This window comes from Temnothorax curvispinosus, unplaced genomic scaffold (genome assembly GCF_003070985.1).
Source record: "Temnothorax curvispinosus isolate PA1 unplaced genomic scaffold, ASM307098v1 QBEX01010053.1, whole genome shotgun sequence".
NCBI lineage: Eukaryota > Metazoa > Arthropoda > Insecta > Hymenoptera > Formicidae > Temnothorax > Temnothorax curvispinosus.
Genome location: NW_020219833.1, coordinates 751,736 through 774,423, shown reverse-complemented (window position 1 = coordinate 774,423; position 22,688 = coordinate 751,736). Strand labels below are relative to the sequence as shown.

Genomic DNA, 22,688 nt, shown 5'->3' with positions numbered 1-22,688 from the left:
ATTAATTTAAGCGATACAAACGCAACAAATTTATCCCGTAAGTAAAATTCGCAAACAAAATGAAACTATTTACGTTTAATACCTATATCATATTTTAACCCCGCTTGATGTCTTTGTTTAATAAACTACCCCTTTAAAACATAGACATAGAAATTGATTGTATCTATCGCGTACAATTAGAGATAGGAGATCTATAACTCTTGTAAATCTAACTGTAGGTGATATCTTTGTTGAAATCCTCGTTACTCTCGCGAAACTCGAATAATCCTCGGGACTCGTAAAACGACGACCAATTATCGTACCAATTATCTAACCGGTTTCTGCTTCTGCATGTGTGTTCGGTCGCGTGAAAGATACGGAATTGTTGCGCTTTGATAGCGGTGTTAATTAAACAAGAGAAGACCGCGTGAATTCGCATAACGGCCGAATTCGCTGCGAATTCCCATGGAAACGCCGCGCCGCTGCCGCCGGTGGTGTCGATCGGTCGGCACTAACAATGCTCGGTGGTCCCTACATACATACATCGCGGCATCGGTTTGCTGCAAACTGTGTTCCGTATATGGAAGGGAGCTCCGCTTCCCGCAGCGGCCGAATAGGCGACGAACAGATTGATAGCCGCTTGTTTGTCGGTAATGCGTCGTGTTACTCAAAATTTACATGGGATGATGCGATTAGAGCGATTTAACCATACATTACCTCGGGTCAGTGGTGTGAGTCTTCGTTTACGCGATCGTTTACGGGTACGAATCAGGGTATCTGATGGGGATATCTGCAGCTTTTCGCATCAGAATCCGTTCTTTCTCCTCTTGGCCAACGCGAGTCTGCGAGAGCAGAGAGCGAAACCGTGGCGGGATTCTCAACCCTCGGTCACGCCTTGGTCGATTATCGCGATTCGTTCGATATGTAACGCCGCGCCGTAACGGCACGGTACGGTCGCTGAAACGCGAGATCGCGGTGTCAGCGGGCGCTTAGAGGCAAGCCGAGCGACTTAAAGAGGGAACGTAAATCGCCATTACGTGGCCGGCATGCGATCCGTTCTGCATCCACGGTGTGGCGTCAGGTACGGAGAGTCCGGGCTTACACACGTATACGCGCCCATTATGCGAGCGTATCTAGCCGTATGCCCGAGCAAAGTGGATATCCCGTGGTTTATGCGAGCAGGTGGAACGTGCGCTCTCGCCCGCGCAGCCGCCGTAACCATCTCTACCACCTTCCCCTCTCGGTATCTGCTCGGTACGTTGGTAGGTAGGTGTAGGTAGGTAGATAGCTAGCTAGAAAGCTAGCTAGCTAGCTAGATAGCTGGGTACGACACGCGGCGTGACCCGCGTCGTGTATTAGGTATGTGGTGTCAGTAGATGCAGCATTCTGGTATTCTTCTTCGTGCCCAACCCCCGTGTAACCGTGTGCATGCCCGTTCGGTGCCCGGGGGAGGAAGGGGCAGGTGGGAAGCTACCGATATAATAGAGTCCGACGTGAACGGATCTCCGGGGGGTTCTCTGACCTTCCCCTTCGTAGGGTCACATGACGCTCTCGGCAACCATGTTATTCGGTTTAGACGTACGTTGGCTGGCTGTGGCTGTACCGTCGTTCTCTCGTATTCTCGACCTCGTGTCCGAAAGGATTGCGATGCTGCTGCTGCTGCTGCCGCCGCTGCTGCTGCTGCTGCTGCTGCTGCTGTAAGACCTTCCGGCGATTCCGCCCAACAAAACCGGTTGCTTTGTTCTTTGTCGTTGTTACACTTGGCATTCGTTAACGTTGCAAAAAGGTGTGGCAACGACGAAGGCGCACGCCGAAGCGCTCCGAACTCGTCCGTGCGTCGTAATTACAGTCCGACGATCACCGCGCATTTACATCGCGTCGCTATCGCTGCAACTTTGTCCAAACACAAATTATTCATTGTCGTTGCAGCAGGAAGCGACTCTCGGGTGGAATTCGAAATTACATGTTAAATCAGGAAGGAGCATTCTGGCAGATAATATGCAAATGCACCGCCTCCCTGCATCAATACACGGGAAATTTATTGCCGGCGGATTTCATCGGACTACATGTGTAGCCATCGATTCCACTGTTGCTGTAACTGACGATTATACGCTCCCATACGCACGGAATCATTTTAGTAATATTAATGATTAAAGCAACCGTGTCCAGTCTCTCCCGCCATCGGTTGCTGCTTGACGCTTACGTTTTGAATCTTACTTGTTTATACAAATACGGAATACCGAGAGTCGAATAGCAACTATTCGCACTAGACGTTCTATCAGAATGCCGCCCATTGTTTCCGATATTTACGACCTCTACGTCTCGATTCGCGCGTCTAAATCAAACTGCATGGTTGTACCAGTCTGGCGCGTGATACAGGCGGAGAGAGCCCTTCGACAGAGAGACTCGCATCACTTAATCAAGTCGCATGTAACGCGCGGACTCTCGAGCGTACACGAGCGGTGCCGCTTTAACTAGGCATGAACCTTGGGCTTACCCTTGAGATTGTAATTCTATCTCGTCACGGATCAGTTGCCCCATATGTCACTTTAGCCCTCTCGTGTCACCATTGCGCCTTCCACTCCTTCCACCACCCTGCCCCACATCTAACATGCGAGATCTTTGCAGTGAGAATCATGCTTCGCTATTCGTGCAAAAGGAGAGTTATTCGATTTGCGCGAGTCTGAAGATTAAAGGAGGCGAACACTGGCCGCAAAATGTCTTATATGCCGCGAGCATTGACAGGTACTTCGGAGAGTATGAAAATTAATCGCGGAACCAAAGTACCTCGCGATCATCGTTAGACAATTTTATCTTTTCCCTCGACTGGAGATGAAAACGCGAGATTAGTTCTGTCATACTTATTATCCCGGACAATAAGAGGTACGTTGTTTCATTTCCTAAAGCATCCTTTAATATCGCGCTCGCAATTGCGCGAACAAAGGCGCTTTACATGCTCGCGTGGAATGGCATGAGGTCGGGTTGCTCTTCAGTTCCTTGTAATGTGGCTTATACTGGATGTATATACGCGAATGCGCGTACGGGCTGCCTATGCTGTTGCCAGTAATTCTGACGATATCGTGCCGTACCTTCGCATTCGCGGTGCAGTGTTGCGAGGGCTAGACTAATACGGCATTCCAGCGATATCTCCGCGCCGCGAAAGGGTAGGATTGAAATAGAAATCCCGGAACTTGTAATCACGTCGACGCCTATATATGTTTTACGATAGTGAGCTATGTGCGAAGTGTATTAGAATATCGATAGGCCCTTATATTGCATACACATTTTTATTTTGCAGCTCCCCGTGCAACATTCGTGAGTTCACGACCGCGGAAATCGTGCCGGTGTAGTAACCGTAAATGACACGGGGAATAACTTATCCAAAGAAATAATAGACAAAAGAACCGTATATGACTTTTCGTTATATGACTTGCTTTTTAAACTACAGGTTCTAACGTGCCAAACGAGCCGCGAGAATTGACAATAATCGTTGATTTATAATACGTTTAAAGTTATCGTTTCTTATTATCTCGTCACGACGCGCATTATATGTATAGCCGTCGATATAGGAGGATTCTAAAAATTTGCAAAATCACACGTTCTTTGTGAATTTGTGATTCCGTCGGCTATTCGCTCCGTCGAACGTAGCTTCACTCTGGCGACCGTCCGGGATCAGGCCGTCATGCTCGACGGAGCGAAGAAATGCACGCGCCCCATTGATTTATTTATTGTTGAGCGCGCGACACTGACGTGCGCGAGCGGCTCATTCGCAGAACTTTAATTGCCTAGATAAAACTGTCGTAAAATCGCGCGCGCACGTAGAGACCGCACATATACATAGAGACGTATATAGACGGCACGCATGAAGACAAAAAGGATTACACACGCGATGGTGCACGCGCACGTTCGCTACTGTGCCATTGCTGCATTCGTCTTCCGGACTCTCGCACCGTGAGTGCGGCAACAGCGGCGGCAGCAACGGAGGCTGCATTTGCCGCCGCTCTGAAATCATAAAACCTTATTACACGACGGATTCTGCACGTAGCTTCTCCTATGTACGTCTCTTTGTCGCGCGAGCACGAGCGCATCGCTGCGGATTAACGAGCTCTATGAGGTTTAATGCGACCCGGTGGACCCGGTTTTGGGGGAGGATCGAATTTCATCTGTGCGTGCATTTTTCTCGCACGCGAGGAAACAGAGAGAAACGCGACGAGGCGACTAGACGCGGCGACGATTGTGGTATATGCGAAATTAATGATGTCACGCAATTGAGCGTGATTAATCGCGGAATTATAATTAATACTGCGAGTCTCGTACGTGATAATCGATTACGTTAAGCTATTACGAAATTGCGACTGGAATAAATAGCGCTGACGTGGCAATTGGATTTGTTTTACACGAAACGGAGAGCCGGAGGCTGACACTATTGTATATATGTACAATTATACACACTACTATAATATACATATACATATGCACACAAATACGCACAATACCCACAATACGCACAATACGTGCAATACGTGTTTATCCTACATTATGGCAATGCCAATTAAATCAGGCCCCAGAATTATGATAGAAATAGTTAGAGATTAAATCATATTGCATTTCTTGTAATTTTTTTAATCATTAAAACGGCTGTAAGAGACAACCAACAGGAAGGAACTAACAGCGGAAGGGATTCACAGTTTTAATTTAATTAATAATTGATTGCTTTCATAAGGCAGGTTAATTATATTTTCTCTTATTACTAGAATTATTTTATTTATTCGAGAACTTTATTTTTCTTTACGGAAAACCTAGGAAAAAATTTATTAACTTTTAAAATAAGATTTTAAATCGGTTGATTCTATATGATGATCAATGCCATTAATTGTGTCAATATTTTCTATAATTGTATGAGATAGTAAATGTAGCAGATAATTGCATTCTTCAGGTGATATAGATATGTTTTATATTGCCTTTTATTACATTAATTGTAGCCAGGACAAAAAGTTTTATTTTTGTATTTAATAATCTGTATGTGTAATTAACTTTCCTCTTGTATATGTAATCGTCTATACATAATCGTATAACTTAATGATTGAACATAATTAGTTTAGCACGCGTTCGACTTTTGCGTTCCAATATGTAGAAAAAGAAGGCTATAAATAAAGTTTGGCCTGTTTAACTCTTGATTTCAATCGGCTTTAACGAGATTGCGGGGTCTTGACGGCGCGAGTGTACGATTGCAGTTGTTCGAATATTTCTCTGACCGTTCATTAATTATGCAGTACCTGCCCTCGTCACCTAACCACCTAGAACCACGAAGATCGAGGTAATCGCTTGGCCTTAATCGTATGACCGATCGATCACCGCCGATAGATCGGCGCGGCGGCAAGAGGTAGAAATCGTAGGAGGTGAAAAGGAGAGGCGACGGCAATGAACTTTGGCCTGGTTGGGTCGCGGGAGTTGCGAACCTGCTTTTGAAGCGAATTCCAGCCGTTCTAGTAACTTTACGTTTCAGCAAACGGCACACGAAGTGCTCCAGATACTTACGCGCGCGGGCTATGCTAATCGAATAATCGCGCGACTGCGTTCTCCGTTGACTATGAAGTCGAACAATTAAGAAGGTAGTGGCAACCGGTTTTCTACGGTAGTCCGGATTTGCGGTGGATACACACTGAGAAAGACATATGAGAACATGAAAGTGGCTCATTATTCATAGAGCGATACTTATCGAAGTGTAATATATATTTTTCGCTATCGGAGCAGAGCAAAAGTTGAAAATTGGCAGTGATTACGAAAATAGTCTATATATCATTTCGAGACACTTATACACGAAACGTATTTTGCGCCGCGAGAATTCGTCCTTCCAACGTTGTATCGATGCAACGATTCCAAGATAAAGCGCGAGAGAACCCATGCAGTCTGGCGCGGGAGATGGAACTGAATCGCGGGGCGGCCGATCTCGCGTGCGTTACCGCCAAAATCTAATCATACTTGCCTACCCGCGTGTGACATTATTGTCATGCGCGTTCGAGCACTTTACACGCCATTTACAGCGAAGTGCATTCGGCCGGTCAGGCCAGCGGCCGACCAGCAGCAGGATGAAACGACGCGTGCGGCTATGTCGCACCGTATGCTCGCCCGCACGTCGATTTCCCTTGACATTGCGCGTCGCGTCCGACTATATCTCGGCGCGTATGCGTTTCGCGCGTGCCTACTCGCGTTGCCGACTGTTTCATTCACGCGCGCGCGCGCATGCGATGTTACGCACTGCACGCTCGCGATCTGAAGCATTCAGTTCGTTGCCCGAATCGTCACGGTGGATGCGAGGCTGTCCTATTTATATTCAAGACCCGCCAGTACGCCATTCAGTCGCGGTTACTGCGCGACGTTTGTCGCTCCTCAAGCGAAAAGGCGTTCTTGTGTTCTCGCATTTCGTTTTGAATAAGTAGTTGATTTTGTTAATGCTTAAACTAACGAAAAAGATTGAGTTAATACGAGTATGATTAACACTTTGCAAAGCGATAAGGAACATAGATTGATTCTTTAGAATTTAGAACGTTACATTATTTATTAGTATTGTAAATAACATGCCCGGAGAAAATACTGTATATTTATTGCTGTCGTGCATTTCTCTATATATGCCGATTTGATACAAGTTTCGATGGGAATTTAGGATAGAGGAACGTGGGAGTTCCGGGGAGAAGCGATTTGTCGGGAGATCATCTTTCCTTCGGTCGTTAGGACCGAAACACACGGACTTACACAGAAGGAAATAATTGCGCATTACCGTTGCGGATAGTATCATTTACTTCGCATAAAATGACGCTTCTGCATTTACCGCTCAGGTCACTTCTATTTCCCGCACTTAAAAGTTTCCCAAGAGTTTCGAAACCGGCTGTAAGCTTCTGCCCCGAAAAGGGCATGTTACTGACAAGCGAGAGAACAGGAATAATCGCATCTTCCGATCACAGCGAGACGTGATCGTCCATTCATCGAGTGATTTAGTGCGAATAAATTTCAACATTTGCCTTCCATACTGATATCGAGAAATTCTCATCTTTTCGACCTACTTTTCCTTTTTTTTTTTTAAACAGTCACGTACGCGATTTGAATGTATAAACGAGTCGAGGGACTTGAAGAATCCCGTATTGTTACTGATATTAACGTCGCGCGTAATACCGATCGGTTTATTCAACTGTTATCTGAAGGAGCACGAAGGAACGTAATACGTGTCAGTGACAGAGTCGCAGCCGACGCAGACACATTTCTACTCGATATATATCTTTATTTTCAACGGAGCAGGCCGTCCGATATAGATTGTGTATGCCATGAGCAATCGACGTTTATAGTGTAAATAGACAGAAGAGGAAACGCGAAACCTGCCGTCACGAGGACTGTCAGGCGCAGCTTGGCTTCGGCCATCAAGCGCAGTCGCTACGGTTTTGTTGATTCACGACGAGGAACACAGAGGAACGGAGTTGCTACGTCAGTGTTAGCCTGCGGAAAAACGACGAGCGTCGCTCATCCCGAAGATGAGTTTTCTATTTCCAGGAAAGATAGGGTGAGGGATGACATAATTTGATGATACAACATGATCTACGTCGGAACTTCCTTCGCTTCCTTTTCTGGTAGCGAGACTGTAGGAAAAGCAATCAGACAAGGAGACAAGGAGAAAAGTGCGTGTCATTTAAGGAATGAGTTTTCACGATATTACCTGTGTCATCGAATTACGCCACTCTATCGGAAAGATTTCGATTCTTGTGCGAAATAACAATGACAATTAATTTTATACGAAAGTAATTTTATATACGTTGAGTACAAAGGATAGATTACGTTACTTTATGCATGTGTATATGTGCGCGCGTATTTTCTCGTTGACTGATTGCTCGTACGTGAGTTTTCGGTAGGTCGGATTGTGAACGACGCGTGAACTAATCATCGTCGGTTATTGCCAATCGACCTACTGACTTTTAACAGGATACAGTCGGCGCTCCCTATAGATGAAAATTGACATCACCGCGTGATTTTCAATACGTGACAGTCGTGTAAAAGCGCGTGATGTAACGTAGTTGCATCGTGCACTTATTCGTCCCACGTATCTTTGTCTCTCATCGCGATTTGCGATGTGCGTAGCAATCGCACTTTCATTCAACATTTTTTTTACATAATTCACATAACGATCGTGACGATCGATGTTTTAACGAAATATAATTTTTTGCGCAACGTAATGCGAAAGACATGCAAATGCAGCGATATTTAACTACTATAACTACACGAGCGTTCGATCGATCGTAGAACAAGGGAGTACGCGAAATCAATTTCGCACGCAGCGTAATAAGCTTTAATCTCGATCTCCCTCGAGAAAGGGAGACTCTAATGCGGCCGTGAGTAGTGGGCCGGTCGTAATCGCGACTGGATCATTAATCTGGCAGGCGTTGCTCCGTGTAGGCCGTATCAGAATTCTCGACATCGATTGGTTTCTTCCACCTTGCGCCGAACAATTTTCCAACCGCGATTTGCGCGACCGTCGTTTCATTTTTGTCGCTACAATAAACGAACAATGGAAAAATTAACAAATGTATTGTAGCGAAATAATTTAATGCCGAGATAAAATCGATTTAAGGTAAACATACTAATAATCGGACATGTACCTATATCTGGACACCTTTATTGTTTATAAGTATAACGCGAATTAAAATCGAAGATAAAAATATTGTTTCTTGTAGTTTGAAACTTTAGTTATAGTATTCAAACGTTTATTTCCATAAATTTATATTTTTTTAAAGGTATTCAGATATAGATAAGTGTCTAGGCATTGGTACATTTATCTAGTCTTGTGTCCCGGTATTGGACATTTTTACCTTAATAGTGGATGGAGAAACATGCATGGATTCTGCTACATGACTGAATGTGACCGCATGAAAAGACATATATGTGACGCTAGAAGACGGTTTCGGCAATAATTATGAGAGCGACGTGAGATATCGATCGTCGCCGACAATGTTTCTCTTGGAAGTTACTTCGTGGCTGCTCCAGCGCGTGATATTTCGTAAGAGAAACGCGTAGACGTGGCATTAAATAATTTCGCGGCGAGACGTTACCTCATTTCTTCTTCAGAAATTAATGCACTTTGTTATCTAGGCCCGTTTGCCGAGTCTTCCACTGTTCATATTGTCTTTCTCTTTTTCTCTCTTTCTCTCTCTCTCTCTCTCTCTCTTTCTCTTTCTCTCTCTCTCTTTGTTACTCTTCGTTTCTCCATTACTCTATTGCGTCTTGTTCCTATGTGTATTATGAGATAAGCTGCTTTGCTTAATCTTTCCCGATACCCGCGACTTCCCATGGGTGGAAGATTGGTGAAACCTTGTGTTCTAATATGTATAAAAAGCATGCCAGACCCGGGGAATTATCGCGTTGCGCACGTTGCTTTAACTCGTGCTTTGAATTATCGTTAAAACCGTTTTACCGTCACAACGCTGCATCACCATCCCTTATCACCATCAGGCAGATTATCACGAGATGGCGGGGCTCATGAGCAATTATGTTTACCTTGCACATCGACTTAAGCTTGAGTTACACCACTTTTTTTGGTCATATTAAACGGTGCTTTATTGCATTTTCCGCTATATTTATCAAGTGCACATCTCGGCATTTAATGCTTCTCTCTCGGCTTCTCTTATGTAACAAAACATTCAAAACATTTTTAAGTGTTTTTTATCTTGCAATTAAACTACTAACTACTATTGTTGTAAGAAGATATGACGTTAAATTTTACTGACGCGATATAAAACTTTCAAATAGCTTAAGCTTCTTTGTGAAAGACACTCGAATTAGCATTTTACAGAGACAATTAACGATATCTTTAATATCTTAATATTGTTGTCTCTGTAAAACGCTAATTCGAGCTTCTTTCATTCTTCAATATCAACCTTTAATTTATTTTTCTCTCTTTTTCTACTTCCTTGGGTTTTCTCGGATTCACTCGTTTCATCAATCTCTTTTTACCAGCGTGACAAGGTAAATATAACACGTTATGTTTTATCCTCACCTCGTACGTTTTGCTCGACTTATCGGAAACGAACGACAAATAAAATTCTACTTTGACCGATGTTACGCGATCGGCAGACCGGAAAGTGTAATGAGGCATTCGTGATGGCGTTTGCGTGTGTAGCATGCGTTAAACGACCACGCGTTCGCTTGGCGCCATGTGTGTTATGTGTTATAATCGACGTGTTACTTCTCTGTTGCAGGTGAGACTAACAGAAGACTCATTGAAATTATCCGAATGTCCGGTCATTATCGCGCTACTGTAGAGAACGAACAATGTGCAGGTAATATTATATAGTAATATCTTATGTAAGACACATCACGATCTCGTGGTACCAGCAGTACGTGGAGTGACGAGCATTCATTGTCGTAATAATTGAGATATGAGCTAATAAAGTACTCTCGTGACAGTAAATCGTTGCACTGCGCGTTTTACAACGTATTTGTAATTGAGGCTGTTGATTGTGCTGTGCGATCACATCAATTCGCCGAAACTTTTACAATGTCGCTTGTAATGTATTTCCGGAGGCACCGTTATTGTGCGACTTTGACGTGTCCCGTCAAGGCAAAGCAGGCTCGTGTAATTTCGAAGTTAAACGTATTCTGCGATCACGGCGTATTTCTCGTTAACGGCAAAATATGTTAATGCGCTCTAATCTACATTTTATGCAAGTGCATGATTTGTAATTGTAATTCATGAATGTACGCAGCCTTCAGCTAACCTTGTCCCTCACGCTTTACGTCCAAAACTTGTCTACCAGTATTATCATTTTTTTGCGCCAAGATAATGAAATTTTATGAGGAAAATTTGATATGTATAGATAGACATCGGTATATGTAGGTAACACGACATCGATTCTTTATTTATTTCCTAATTATTTATAACGTCTCTATTTTAAAAACATTGTGAAATTAGCGTTTACATCGTTTGATATACTTGACATGTGTCTTCACTTTTTGAAGTTAATTATTTAGTTAGTTCTTGTATGGCATGAGCGACCTGCGAACTGTTGTTTGAGGAATACCGCAAAAAATGGCGGTACTGACAAATTCTTGCGATTCGATGGACCACGAAAACGTCTGTTACGCTTCTTACATCGACTGCATTCTCATTTACGATTCCGCGTGGCAGTCTCTCGCCCGTCGATACGCCGGTGACTAAGTATTCGCGGAAAACGTCCGGGTATCCGACGTTTTGGAATGGATTAAGGCTGTGCGGCGCGTCGGCAACAACCGGCGCGACTGCTTCTTACACGTCGTAAGATTGACGCGTACGTGAACAGAATGAAATCCCGGTCCTTAAACCGCCGATGTAAGGCAAAGCTCTACTAGACCCGTAATTTGCCGTAAATTCAACTACAGATTCTTAGTCACATTAGCTCACAGGCGCGCGTGCATTTGAACATGCTTGTTACTAAACTTGGCACAAAAAGCATATCGTAATTTTATCAAGAGGAACATCGAGTAAAAAAGGAAAGCTAATAAGTTAATGACACGACAATTCGTGACAATAAAGAGCAAAGAAGTTTTAATGAAAACTTCTTTGTTCTTTATCGTCACGAATTGTCGTGTCATTAACTTAGCTTTCCTGCATTTTTACTCGATGTTTCTTTTGGTAGCAGCCTACGCGCGCGCGTGCCTAATGCATAGATTGAAAAATATTATTGCGAAATAATCGATTCCTGCAGATAACGGTGATAAAATACGTGTTATACCTTTCGTTGAGTTATTTGCGGGTTAATGAGATCCTATCGTTTTCGCCAATTACATGAGTTTTTTTAACTTGTGGACTCACGGAATATAAACGGCACTATCGAGGGAACTGCTATTCCAGGAATGTCGTGTACGTGCTGGCGCTTTAGTGTGGAGAACCGCGTGCGCCGTAAAGGTATTTCTAGCCTAAACATAATAATAACGCTTAAACAACACTGCATTGCACGTTGGGCTCGGGTTATCATTTTTTTCCTCTTTAATGCCATTGACCGTACAGTTCGCTCAATGAGTAACATCAATTACGTTATGCGTTCATAAGTGAGTCGCCAGTGTATGTAATTGTTATAATGATTGATCTTTCTATCGCTACCCCGCTATGCTCTTAAAACTTTCACGACTTGTTTCACGAATATACGAATAACGCCTCGTTCTCAGTGTAATATACAGTTCTGCTGATATTTATAAAATGTTAGCGAGATACGTGTAAAGGAATTAATAAAGCGTCATGTGTTAGGTGGAATGCAATAGAAAATCAGTCCAGTTTATACTTTATTTCGATCATAGTGCAATAGGTGCAGCAAAAAGTATTTGTACAATGTAATTAGCAAGATTCTTTCACGTTTGTCACTGATCCTTTGTAAATCTCTGCTGGAAATTTGTATCTTGAAAAAAAAACCATCCAAGAAGAATACAGATGGGGGGGATTGTTATAAGTAGGTAATGCTAGTAATGAAATGTAGTTTGATTTCGAAGCTAAAGCTTTTTTTAAGAACTGTGTTCACCGTAACATGCGCTCGCTAACAGAACTTATGCAGCGACTTAATATAATCGCATATAGACCATTTGTCTTGTCATAACGACATCTCTTTAGTGCATTCTGACGTAGACCAACTCTCTGGTTCAGATATTGCGACTGTATGCTCTTTTAGCAGTCAATGTGCGCGTGGACAAGATCGGCGTTATTAATGCATTTATTCATAGGGTCAATTAAAATTTAGATGAAAGAAAGGGAGGGAGGGGGGAGAGAGTGAGAGAGGTGCGGCACAATATAATTATTATCTCGATTCGGCTAATGAACTATCGTGTTTGTCGTTAACTCGCACGACAAGAGGAGCGAAGCGAGGATGAACCCGTGAGAGATTTCTCTTTTATTTTTATCGTTCTTCTGTACGGTCGATTTTGCAGGCTATAATTTAGAAAATACGTATGTGGAACATGTCATCTGCATCGAAGTAGGCCAAGCGATGCAATTAGCGTGCCTCGTTTTTTATTGCCTTTGTCATCGGTGCCGATCTTATAGGTCCACACACATATGTTCTACTACCTTTTATTAGCTATGTAGATATCGATGCGCAATCCAGGTGCCTCGGCTGACTGGATATCACGCAGCACAATAGCATCGGAAACCTATATATCGACCAGGAGCAATATCACTAGCATGAGTATATGCTATCTATGCGTTACGTAGTCATGCATAATATGTATTTATGTAACGTTGTGTGTCCGAGGATATAAATATTCTTTGTATGAAATCCGGATATCTCTATCATTCGTGTTATAAGGCAACACGCACGATACAAAATCCCTTTATCGCTAATAATAATACTTATAGTATATATAATATTTCAAAAAAGATGTGAAATCTTTAAATTGCGCCAATTGCAAAGAGAATATACGTATACATATATATATTTTTTTTTCTTTCCGTCTAATCCCAGCTCACGTTCCCTGTTGGCGGATGAACAGTACAAAATAAAAATATTTAATTAAAATAAAATAAATAAATTTTTTTTGTAAAAAAACTTGGCGTTGCTAGACCTTGAAATTTAATAAAGTACTAAAATTTTGATTGAATTTAATAAAGCATAAAATATTTGATTGAATAAGAAAGCAAAACATAATTTAGGGAAGTATGCAGCGAGAGTAAAAAAGCAGCGCCAATAAGTTTTTTTACAAGAAAAATATATATGATTTATTATATATTGTATTTCATATATATATGCGTGCGTGCGCGTGCGCGTGCGTCTGCGTGTATATTATATATATATATATATATAGATATATATATATATATATATATATATATATAATGTGTCGTAGGCAAATGGTTATTTTAGCGAAAAAAGTTTTGACTAGGCAAATGCTATTTGCCTAGGAAATTGATTTGAACGTTTTTTAGGAAAATGGAAATAAATTGTAGGTAATTATTCAGAATAAGGCCTTTTCCAAATTTTGATATTTTTTGCGGCTTTCTTGGTAAAAATCTTTGTAAAAATCTTTTCCAACAACTGGACACATAGTGCGCCTTGCAAAGTACATGCGTGAACTTTCCACGCGTGGAAAGTTGTAAACCCATGTGTCATCTCATTTCGCGTGGAAGCAGAAATATGATAGAGTGGGAAGGTTCGAATACTTCGAGCTATTTTATTCTAAAAGTGTACATATTTTTTATTTTATGGAGAAATTAAAGAGGACAAATTCTGCCAATATTTATAGTAGCTTTCATGAGTTTATTTCAGAACAGTATAAAAATAAATTTTTACAACGAACTTTACGGAAAGCTGTTTAGAAACTGCAACTAGAAAAAGTATCACGGGAGATCTATTTCTAAACGAAAGAAACATAAAAAAATATCAAGAATTTACTAACGATGTTATTAATGTAGTTTTTCTAGTATTTCGCTGAACAATTATTTCAAACAAAGAAATGACACCATTGCCCAAAAAATTCAAATTATGAAAAAAAAAAATAAAACGGTTAGGAGACATTTTTCATGCTGGGGTCTTTTAGACCCCATGTGTCATTTACGAGATTCTTGAGAGGTGTGGCATTTAAGGGTTAAATTATGAACATCGTCATGGTATGGAGAGTACATGCAGTTAATTTCTTTGAACAGATTAGTTAAACTCTTGTTAGGATTTCTAGATAGGATCAATTCTGATGTACCGATGAGCATCACAGCATCTAGCTTTGTGTAAGAGACCTGTGAACTGTCCTTAAATACTAGTTTGAGCATTTTGATTTCAAAATTACACGGATGCGACAACGGTGGAGAAAATAATCTTGATTTCGGGGGTACAATCTGAGGTACCATACTGCCTCTGACATAATTGGGCCACCCAAATTGGTTGTCCGTAATTTTGAAATTTGGGGGCCCAATTATGTCAGGGGCAGTATGGAATATGCTAAGACTCCAGTGGTCCCCGACAACAAATCTTTTCTTCACAAATTGATAGATGAAGTCAACACTATCCTCTTCTCCTACGGATACTCTGCCGACAGGATCGACTACAACTCTCCCAATATGAAGATTTATTGTGGGTTGTCATATTGTCTCTCTAAAAGAAGACAAAAAATATGAAGACTAATAATCCTTTCTTTTTTAGCATATGCTAAAATGCATTATAATATCATATATATTTATAATTATAGCATTAAGATTATATGTATAATCTAACAATAAGTTTATCTTGGTTTCATTTGCATTGCTAAGTACAGTCTGCATGTGTGTGTTGAATATCATTATTAAATAATAAATTATTTTAAAGAAAATAACAGTTATTTTTTAATTTTGTTAATGTAGAAAAATGTTTTTTTATTCATCAGGTTTTTTAAACCTGAAATATCGGGAGCTCTGTGTTCTTCTACTACCACGTGGCACACACATCCACGAGCACAAAAGAAAGAACCAAAAAATTACACAATTTAGATTGCTCACATTTGCCAGACTTACGCTTAGTTTCTAATTTCTAAATGACTAGTTCCATTCTACAATAATTGTAAGAGTAGATGTAAGACGTGTAAGCAGTAAACTATTGACTATTAAGACTTTTACAATCCAAGAATAATCGATTGTAGTTGGTCAACTTTTACTGCTTACGTCTTACCGCATACTCTTACAGTTATTGTACAATGGGTTTAAGATCTTCCAGAATGTATTTTTTATCTTACTCAATGTATCTTTTATCTCATTTTCTGATACGCGTTATAACATGGTCTACCACGTGGTACTGTGTTTCACACGGTAGAAGAACATACTGCATACACACGTTCACGTGCACCAAAGAAAAAAATTGCAAAATTGAAATTGTTTACGTTTGCTACACTTATGCTTACGCTTTTAAATGACTAAAATTTTTTAAAATATATTTTGTTATTTATTTAATGTATCTTTTATCTCATTGTTTGATATAGGTTATAGCGATCTAACAATAAGTTACACAAAAGATCACACAGTGAATAAAAAGAATTAATTATCTATCGGAAATTTAACTAACTCGGAACTGAATCAAAAAATTAATCAGTAAAACTAATTTCTATCAATTTTCATACTATTTACTGTTTATCAGCAAGGCAGTTTCGATTTTGGATGTCTGTTAAGTTAGCACCCCCCTCCCACACAAAACCGGAATAACACATATACAGAAATTAAGTGCTCTTTATGTGCGAATTATGTGCTCTATTCACTATTTTTGTGCTCGAGCGGTTTTGCAGGAAATCGCAATTGAAAATGAGGGTGCTGGCTTAACGGAAGCTAGCACCCCCACTCAATTAAATTACATATAAAATAAAAAACTTAATATGCTAGAATTATGTGCTTTTTATGTGCTTTCAAATGCCTCAAACGAAATTAGTCTATCTGTAATTGTATTTCGCGCCTCTTCCTCAAGATAATACGTAGTAGTCCCTACTCTATGCCGAGGCGCCACAGTCTTTACAGCTAAAACAAAACGTTTTTCCCCCTCCTAGGGGACTTCTCTCGTGTTCGCGCCCATTGCGTCATTCTTTATTCTTGTGCCGAGATAGTCACATCGCCATTAGTAAAATGGGAAAAAGAAAATACAGGAGATCAGATTCGGACGATGAATCTAAGGAAAATAGGATAACTAAAAAGATGAAACGCCTGTCGAGAGATCTTAAAAAGCTTGAGGATCGAATACGGAAGAGACGGGCACGTAAGTAATAAATCAGGTTAATCGAAAACTCGATTGCCGTCATCTTTTCTATTCCGCCTCGTAAGGAGTGGTCGGACGATAATGTTTTTATGCATATCTCTTGGTACACATTTGTCGCGTCATAGGCTCTAACCTATGAACGAGTCACAGGCTCTAACCTGGTGGCAAGTTTTAGCATACGACGAATGCCTCGTGTACGCCGCAAGGCAAACGATTTTATCGTTTGCGGAGACTGAGTCTCCTGACGTATAGATAATACACGTATTGGCTACACACTCGTCACGTCATAGGCTCTAACCTATTGACGAGCCACAGGCGCTAACCTAATGGCGAGCTTTGTCTCAGGACGAGAGGCACAATGTACCGCGGTGTATAAACCGTTAAATACATATTAGATACACACTATCGTGTCATAGGCCCTAACCTATTGACAGGCCGCAGACTCTAAGTTAGTGGCGATTTCATTTTATGATGAATGACGTAATGAACCTCAGTGTATACGCTTTAAGACAAGCGGTCTTACTTGAGACGGGATCTCCAAGTAATGCATGTATGTGTTTAATATGTATATACATATATACATGTATATACATATATTTATATATATATATTTATATATATATATATATATATATTTATGTGAATGTGTGTTGTACACATATATAAAACGGTCCTAAAAGAAATGTGATTTATTAGGAGACCGTGATTCGAGATTAGAGGATGGTGATCATAAACGGCAGAAATCATCCAGTGGCAGAGACAGGAGAAATCTGTCACAAAGCCCTTCACGAACTCCACCCGATTCTCCATTTATCCCGTCGGATGATGATCAACGATCGCCCTCGATTGACGAGGGGCTCACTGTGGATACAATAGAAGTTGCGTTGGGCGGCGAGGTCGCATCGACCTCGAATCATTCTCATGATCCGCCCGTTGGTACTTCCACAGCACCGGCAGAGGCTTCTATTGAACATCAACCGACAGTAAAACCAGGAGGAGATTCATCTTCTTTAAATGCCCAAAAAACTGAGGCTTCTGGGCAAGAGAATGAACTCATTATTGAAGACCTGGATGAGGAAATTTTGGATGTAATCGGCAAACGAGTTGCAGAAGACAGAGTGCTGGCCCCAGCTATTCCTAAAAGTATCGCTGTTCGGCTGGAAGACATTTTGAAGAAAGGTCTTCCAAAGGAGGAAAGAGAAAAGCTAATCAAGGAACATGCACCACCAAAAAATTGCGTCTTGATTGATCCTCCTAAACTAAATGAAGAGGTTAAAGTTTCTATAGCGGAACCATCAAGAAAACGAGATGATCGAATCGTCGATAAACAAAAGAAAATTACTGCTTGTCTCGCCTTGATGGGTAGCTCCATAGTTGATGTTATCAACAATAGCAAGGCGGATAAAGGAACTTCGATATTGCCACCAGCGCAAATTGCCTTAGTTAAAAAGCTCAGTGAAGCAGCACGGTTGTTGGCAGATCTGCAGAGAGATGAAACCCTGACTCGCAGAAGTCTAATTCTTGCTACGATTAATAGCTCACAGAAGGAAGTATTGGAATCATCAACAGCTGATGAATGGCTTTTTGGCCAAAAATTGGATGAGCGTCTTAAGGCGGCAAAGACAATCGAACGATCGGGAAAGGACCTGAAAGCAAAACCTAAAATCTCTAAGAAGCCAAAAAACTTCAAGACTCCGCCTCGTCGTCAGCCTTTCAAGCCCAGGACGTCGGGCGGGTTCCGGAACAAATTTTACAATCAAAATCAGTCCAACAAGAAGAACTGGGGAACTCAGAACACGGGAGACCACAATCCCCAATCACAAACCCCAGCGCAACAGAAAAAAGCTTAGCTTTAAGGGATGTAAGTAGATCAGCTGGCAGGTTAAAAAATTACCTGAATAAGTGGAAAGACTTAACTTCCGATTCCAGAGTTTTAGATTGGATAAAAGGTTATAAAATTCCCTTTGCAGAATTAGTATTTCAAAATACAATCCCTACAGAACCTTCATGGTCACTAAAAGAAAAAATTCAGGTTAAGGAACACATAGATCAGTTAATTTCCAAAGGAGTTATTAGTAGGTGCCATCCACAGAAAGGGCAATTTGTATCGGGTATCTTTTTAATTCCAAAGCCAGATGGTTCAAGTAGATTGATTCTTAATCTTAAAAAATTAAATGAATTTATTGAAATAGACCATTTTAAAATGGAGGATTATAAAGTAGCTTGTAAATTAATAAGTCGCAATTGTTTTATGGGTAAATTGGATCTTAAAGATGCGTATTATATGATCCCAATTGACAAAAATTATAAAAAATATTTAAGATTTTTGTTTGATGGCAATCTCTATGAATTGCTTACCCTTTGGCCTCAACACGGCTCCATATATTTTTACGAAAATCATGAAGCCAGTAGTAGCTTTTCTGAGAAACTTAGGATTTTTGTCGGTTGTTTATCTGGATGATCTGTTACTGTTTGGAAACACGTATTCGGATTGTTTAAAGAACATAAAGGAATCTCTAAATGTGTTAAAAAGTCTAGGTTTTATTATTAACGAAAATAAGAGTCGTAAAATTCCAGCACAAGCCCGTAAATTTCTTGGTTTTATTTTAAATTCACAAAAAATGACGTTAGAATTGCCACTAGAAAAAAGATACAAGGTTCGCGATCAGATCAACATTTTTAAAAAATTGAAAAAATGCAAAATTAGAGATTTTGCTCAGTTGATAGGATCCTTGGTATCGTGTTGTCCAGCCATCCAATACAGTTGGGCACATATCAAAAATCTCGAAAGGGAAAAATACTTAGCTCTTTTAAAGTCAAATGGCAATTATGATGTGAATATGCAATTGAGTCAAACTTTACAAGATGATTTCTCTTGGTGGGAATCAAATATTTTACACAGAGTCTCGTCAATTTCTAGTCGTGAATTCAGTTTGGTTATCTTTTCAGACGCTTCCCTCACGGGTTGGGGAGTTTCGTGCAACAACAATAGAGCTCATGGTTTCTGGAGTGAATCCGAAAGGCTACACCACATTAATTACTTAGAGCTTTTATCAGCCTTCTTTGGACTCAAATGTTTCGCCAAAGATCTTCAAAATTGCAATATTCTGTTAAGAATCGACAACACTACAGCGATTTCTTATATAAATCGTATGGGTAGTATAAGATTCAAAAAACTCAGTGATCTTGCGAAGACCATTTGGAAATGGTGTGAAGAACGTGAATTGTTCATTTTCGCATCATATATTGCTTCAAAGAATAACACTGAAGCAGATTTTGAATCCAGAAGATTGGATAAAGAAACGGAATTCGAATTGTCGGATGTAGCTTTTCGGAAAATCACTAGTAAATTTGGTTATCCGGACATAGACTTGTTTGCTACTAGAATTAACGCAAAATGTAAAGATTATGTATCCTGGACAAGGGATCCAGGTTCAATAGCGATCGATGCTTTTACTATAAACTGGAATAAATCCTTCTTTTATGCTTTTCCACCATTTATACTGGTTACTAGAGTCTTACAGAAAATTAGATCGGAAGGAGCAAAAGGTATAGTTGTGGTACCACAATGGCCAGCACAGCCGTGGTTTCCCTTGTTCCTTTCAATGCTGGAATCGGAGGTTTTGACATTTAAGGCCGATAGTAATACCTTACTTTCACCCGATAGGGAGCCACATCCGCTTTGGAAGTCTCTTACCCTGGTGGCCGGGAAGTTATCAGGGAAGCCTTCCTGTTAAGAGGCGTTCCAAAGGAATCCATAACAATTACTATGGCTTCCTTAAGCGAATCTACCTTTAAGCAATATAACTGCGCATTGAAAAAATGGTGGATATTTTGTAAAGATAAGAGTTTATCCTTTTACGATGCTGAAGTAGCAGACATCGTTAAGTTTTTAACTATAGAATTTGACAACGGGGCATCTTACGGATCCCTTAACGGCATGCGATCTGCTATTTCTCTTATCTTGGGCTCAGAAGTAGGACAAAATGAGGTTATTAAACGGTTTTTCAAAGGATTGTCAAAATTAAGACCTCCGAAGCCTAAATATGATTCTACGTGGGATCCAAGTTTAGTTCTTGATTATTTCAGAGACTTACGAAACGAGGACTTAGCCTTAGATAAGTTAAGTAAAAAATTAGTATCGTTATTAGCGTTAGTAACTGGGCAAAGAATTCAAACTTTGTCATCAATTGATGTAAGAAATATAGTTACCAAAGAGAACTTGATAGAAATTAAGATTCCGGAGAGAATAAAAACCTCTAAACCCGGAAAATATCAACCGGTGTTAACTTTGCCTTGTTACAAGGAAAATTTGAACATTTGCCCAGTTAATACGCTACAATGTTATCTCAAAAGGACAAAAGAGCTTAGAAAAGATATAACGAGTTTATTTATTTCATTTAAAAAACCGTTTAAGAAAGCATCAACCCAGACGCTTAGCCGATGGGTAAAAGATGTTTTACAGGAAAGTGGCATAGACACAGATATTTTCTCAGCGCATAGTACTAGACATGCGTCTACGTCCGCGGCGAAACGCAAAGGTATTAACATTGATGTAATAAGAAAATCAGCGGGTTGGACAGAAAGATCAGCCACTTTCACAAAATTCTATGATAGACCCATCGTTCAGGACTTAAGAGTATTTGGGCAAGCGATATTAGATAAGTAAGAAAAAGTTAAATAAAACTGTTTGATATTCCTTATTATCTGTGACAAACATATATATTTTATAATTTCACAACCGTAGCCAACTTTCAACATCTACGTATTATCTTGAGGAAGAGGCGCGAAATACAATTTAATGATTAAACGAACTTACCTGTAAGTGAAGTTCTATCATAATTGTATGAAGCGCCTCTTCCGAAAGATGGGTCCCTCCCTATACCCATATCCGACAATTTCGGATCCCGTAACTTTTAGGGCTACGGCTGAACTTTGAAAAAAAAAAAATGACGCAATGGGCGCGAACACGAGAGAAGTCCCCTAGGAGGGGGAAAAACGTTTTGTTTTAGCTGTAAAGACTGTGGCGCCTCGGCATAGAGTAGGGACTACTACGTATTATCTTTCGGAAGAGGCGCTTCATACAATTATGATAGAACTTCACTTACAGGTAAGTTCGTTTAATCATTAAATAGTTTAAAAGATATATGTAAAAAAAGATCTATATACTACTAATATAAGAGTAAAGTATTATTTAAAATACAGAAAACGAAATAATTTTTGTTTTAAAATGTTTCTCGATTAATGTGTTCTCGAAATATGCACAATGAAATTTTCGTGCTTATCCCCTTTCACCGACTCGAACGTGAGCATCCCATACGTACAAGAGTAAAGTACCAGTTAAAATGTAGATAGCAAATTGGTTTTGGTCTTAAAATGTTCCTTAATTTATTTGCTTTTAAAATATGTAGAATAAAAGTTTTGTGCTTACCCCCTTTAGCCGACAAACCTGCTTGAAAGTGAGGAACCCATACGTACAAGAGTAAAGTACCAGTTAAAATACAGATAGCAAATTGGTTTCAGTCTTAAAATGTTCCTTAATTTATGTGCTTTTAAATTATGTAGAATAAAAGTTTTGTGTTTATCCCCTTCAGCCGACAAACCTCCTTGAAAGTGAGTACCCCATACGTACAAGAGTAAAGTACCAGTTAAAATACAGATAGCGAATTGATTTTAGTCTTAAAATGTTCCTTAATTTATGTGCTTTCAAAATATGCACAATGAGATTTTCACCGGTGCACTGGTACTTTACTCTTGTATGTACGTATGGGGTGCTCACTTTCAGGAAGGTTTGTCGGCTGAAGGTGATAAGCACAAAACTTTTATTTTACATATTTTGAAACCACATAAATTAAGGAACATTTTAAGACTAAAACCAATTCGCTATCTATATTTTAACTAGTACTTTACTCTTGTACGTATGGGGTGCTCACTTTCAAGAAGGTTTGTCGGCTGAAGAAAATAAGCACAAAACTTTTATTCTACATATTTTGAAAGCACATAAAT

The 22,688-nt window shown here is 40.2% G+C and overlaps 3 protein-coding genes across 11 annotated transcripts in view; all 3 read left to right on the top strand.

The window, feature by feature from the left end:
- The window catches only part of LOC112459665 (fat-like cadherin-related tumor suppressor homolog), a 328,575-nt gene that overhangs the window by 24,722 nt on the left and 281,165 nt on the right, over positions 1-22,688 (top strand). The window contains exon 1 of one of the 8 annotated variants that reach the window (XM_025023887.1): positions 10,267-10,298. The exons of the other annotated variants lie outside the window; for them this stretch is intronic. The gene's annotated coding sequence lies outside the window, so the exon portion shown is untranslated. Of the gene's footprint in view, positions 1-10,266; positions 10,299-22,688 lie in introns of those variants that run through there. 8 annotated transcript variants of the gene reach the window in all.
- On the top strand, positions 16,482-17,977 carry LOC112459676 (the record flags this gene model as incomplete). Its single annotated transcript, XM_025023911.1, has 2 exons — positions 16,482-16,682; positions 17,379-17,977. Coding segments are annotated over exons 1-2 (729 nt in total), but the record flags the coding sequence as incomplete, so codon positions are not given.
- Positions 17,989-21,388, top strand: LOC112459668. 2 transcript variants are annotated; one of them, XM_025023896.1, is made up of 2 exons: positions 17,989-18,543; positions 20,350-21,388. In XM_025023896.1, exon 2 carries the CDS (start codon positions 20,452-20,454, stop codon positions 21,349-21,351), a length of 900 nt encoding a protein of 299 aa, XP_024879664.1. In that variant the 5' UTR covers positions 17,989-18,543; positions 20,350-20,451; the 3' UTR covers positions 21,352-21,388. Both variants share the same exon structure in this region, with proteins under 2 accessions (XP_024879664.1, XP_024879665.1).

What these genes read in the sequence shown, in the direction of transcription:
- LOC112459668 (XM_025023896.1), top strand. Translation starts at nt 20,452, where the DNA reads ATGGCTTCCTTAAGCGAATCTACCTTTAAGCAATATAACTGCGCATTG.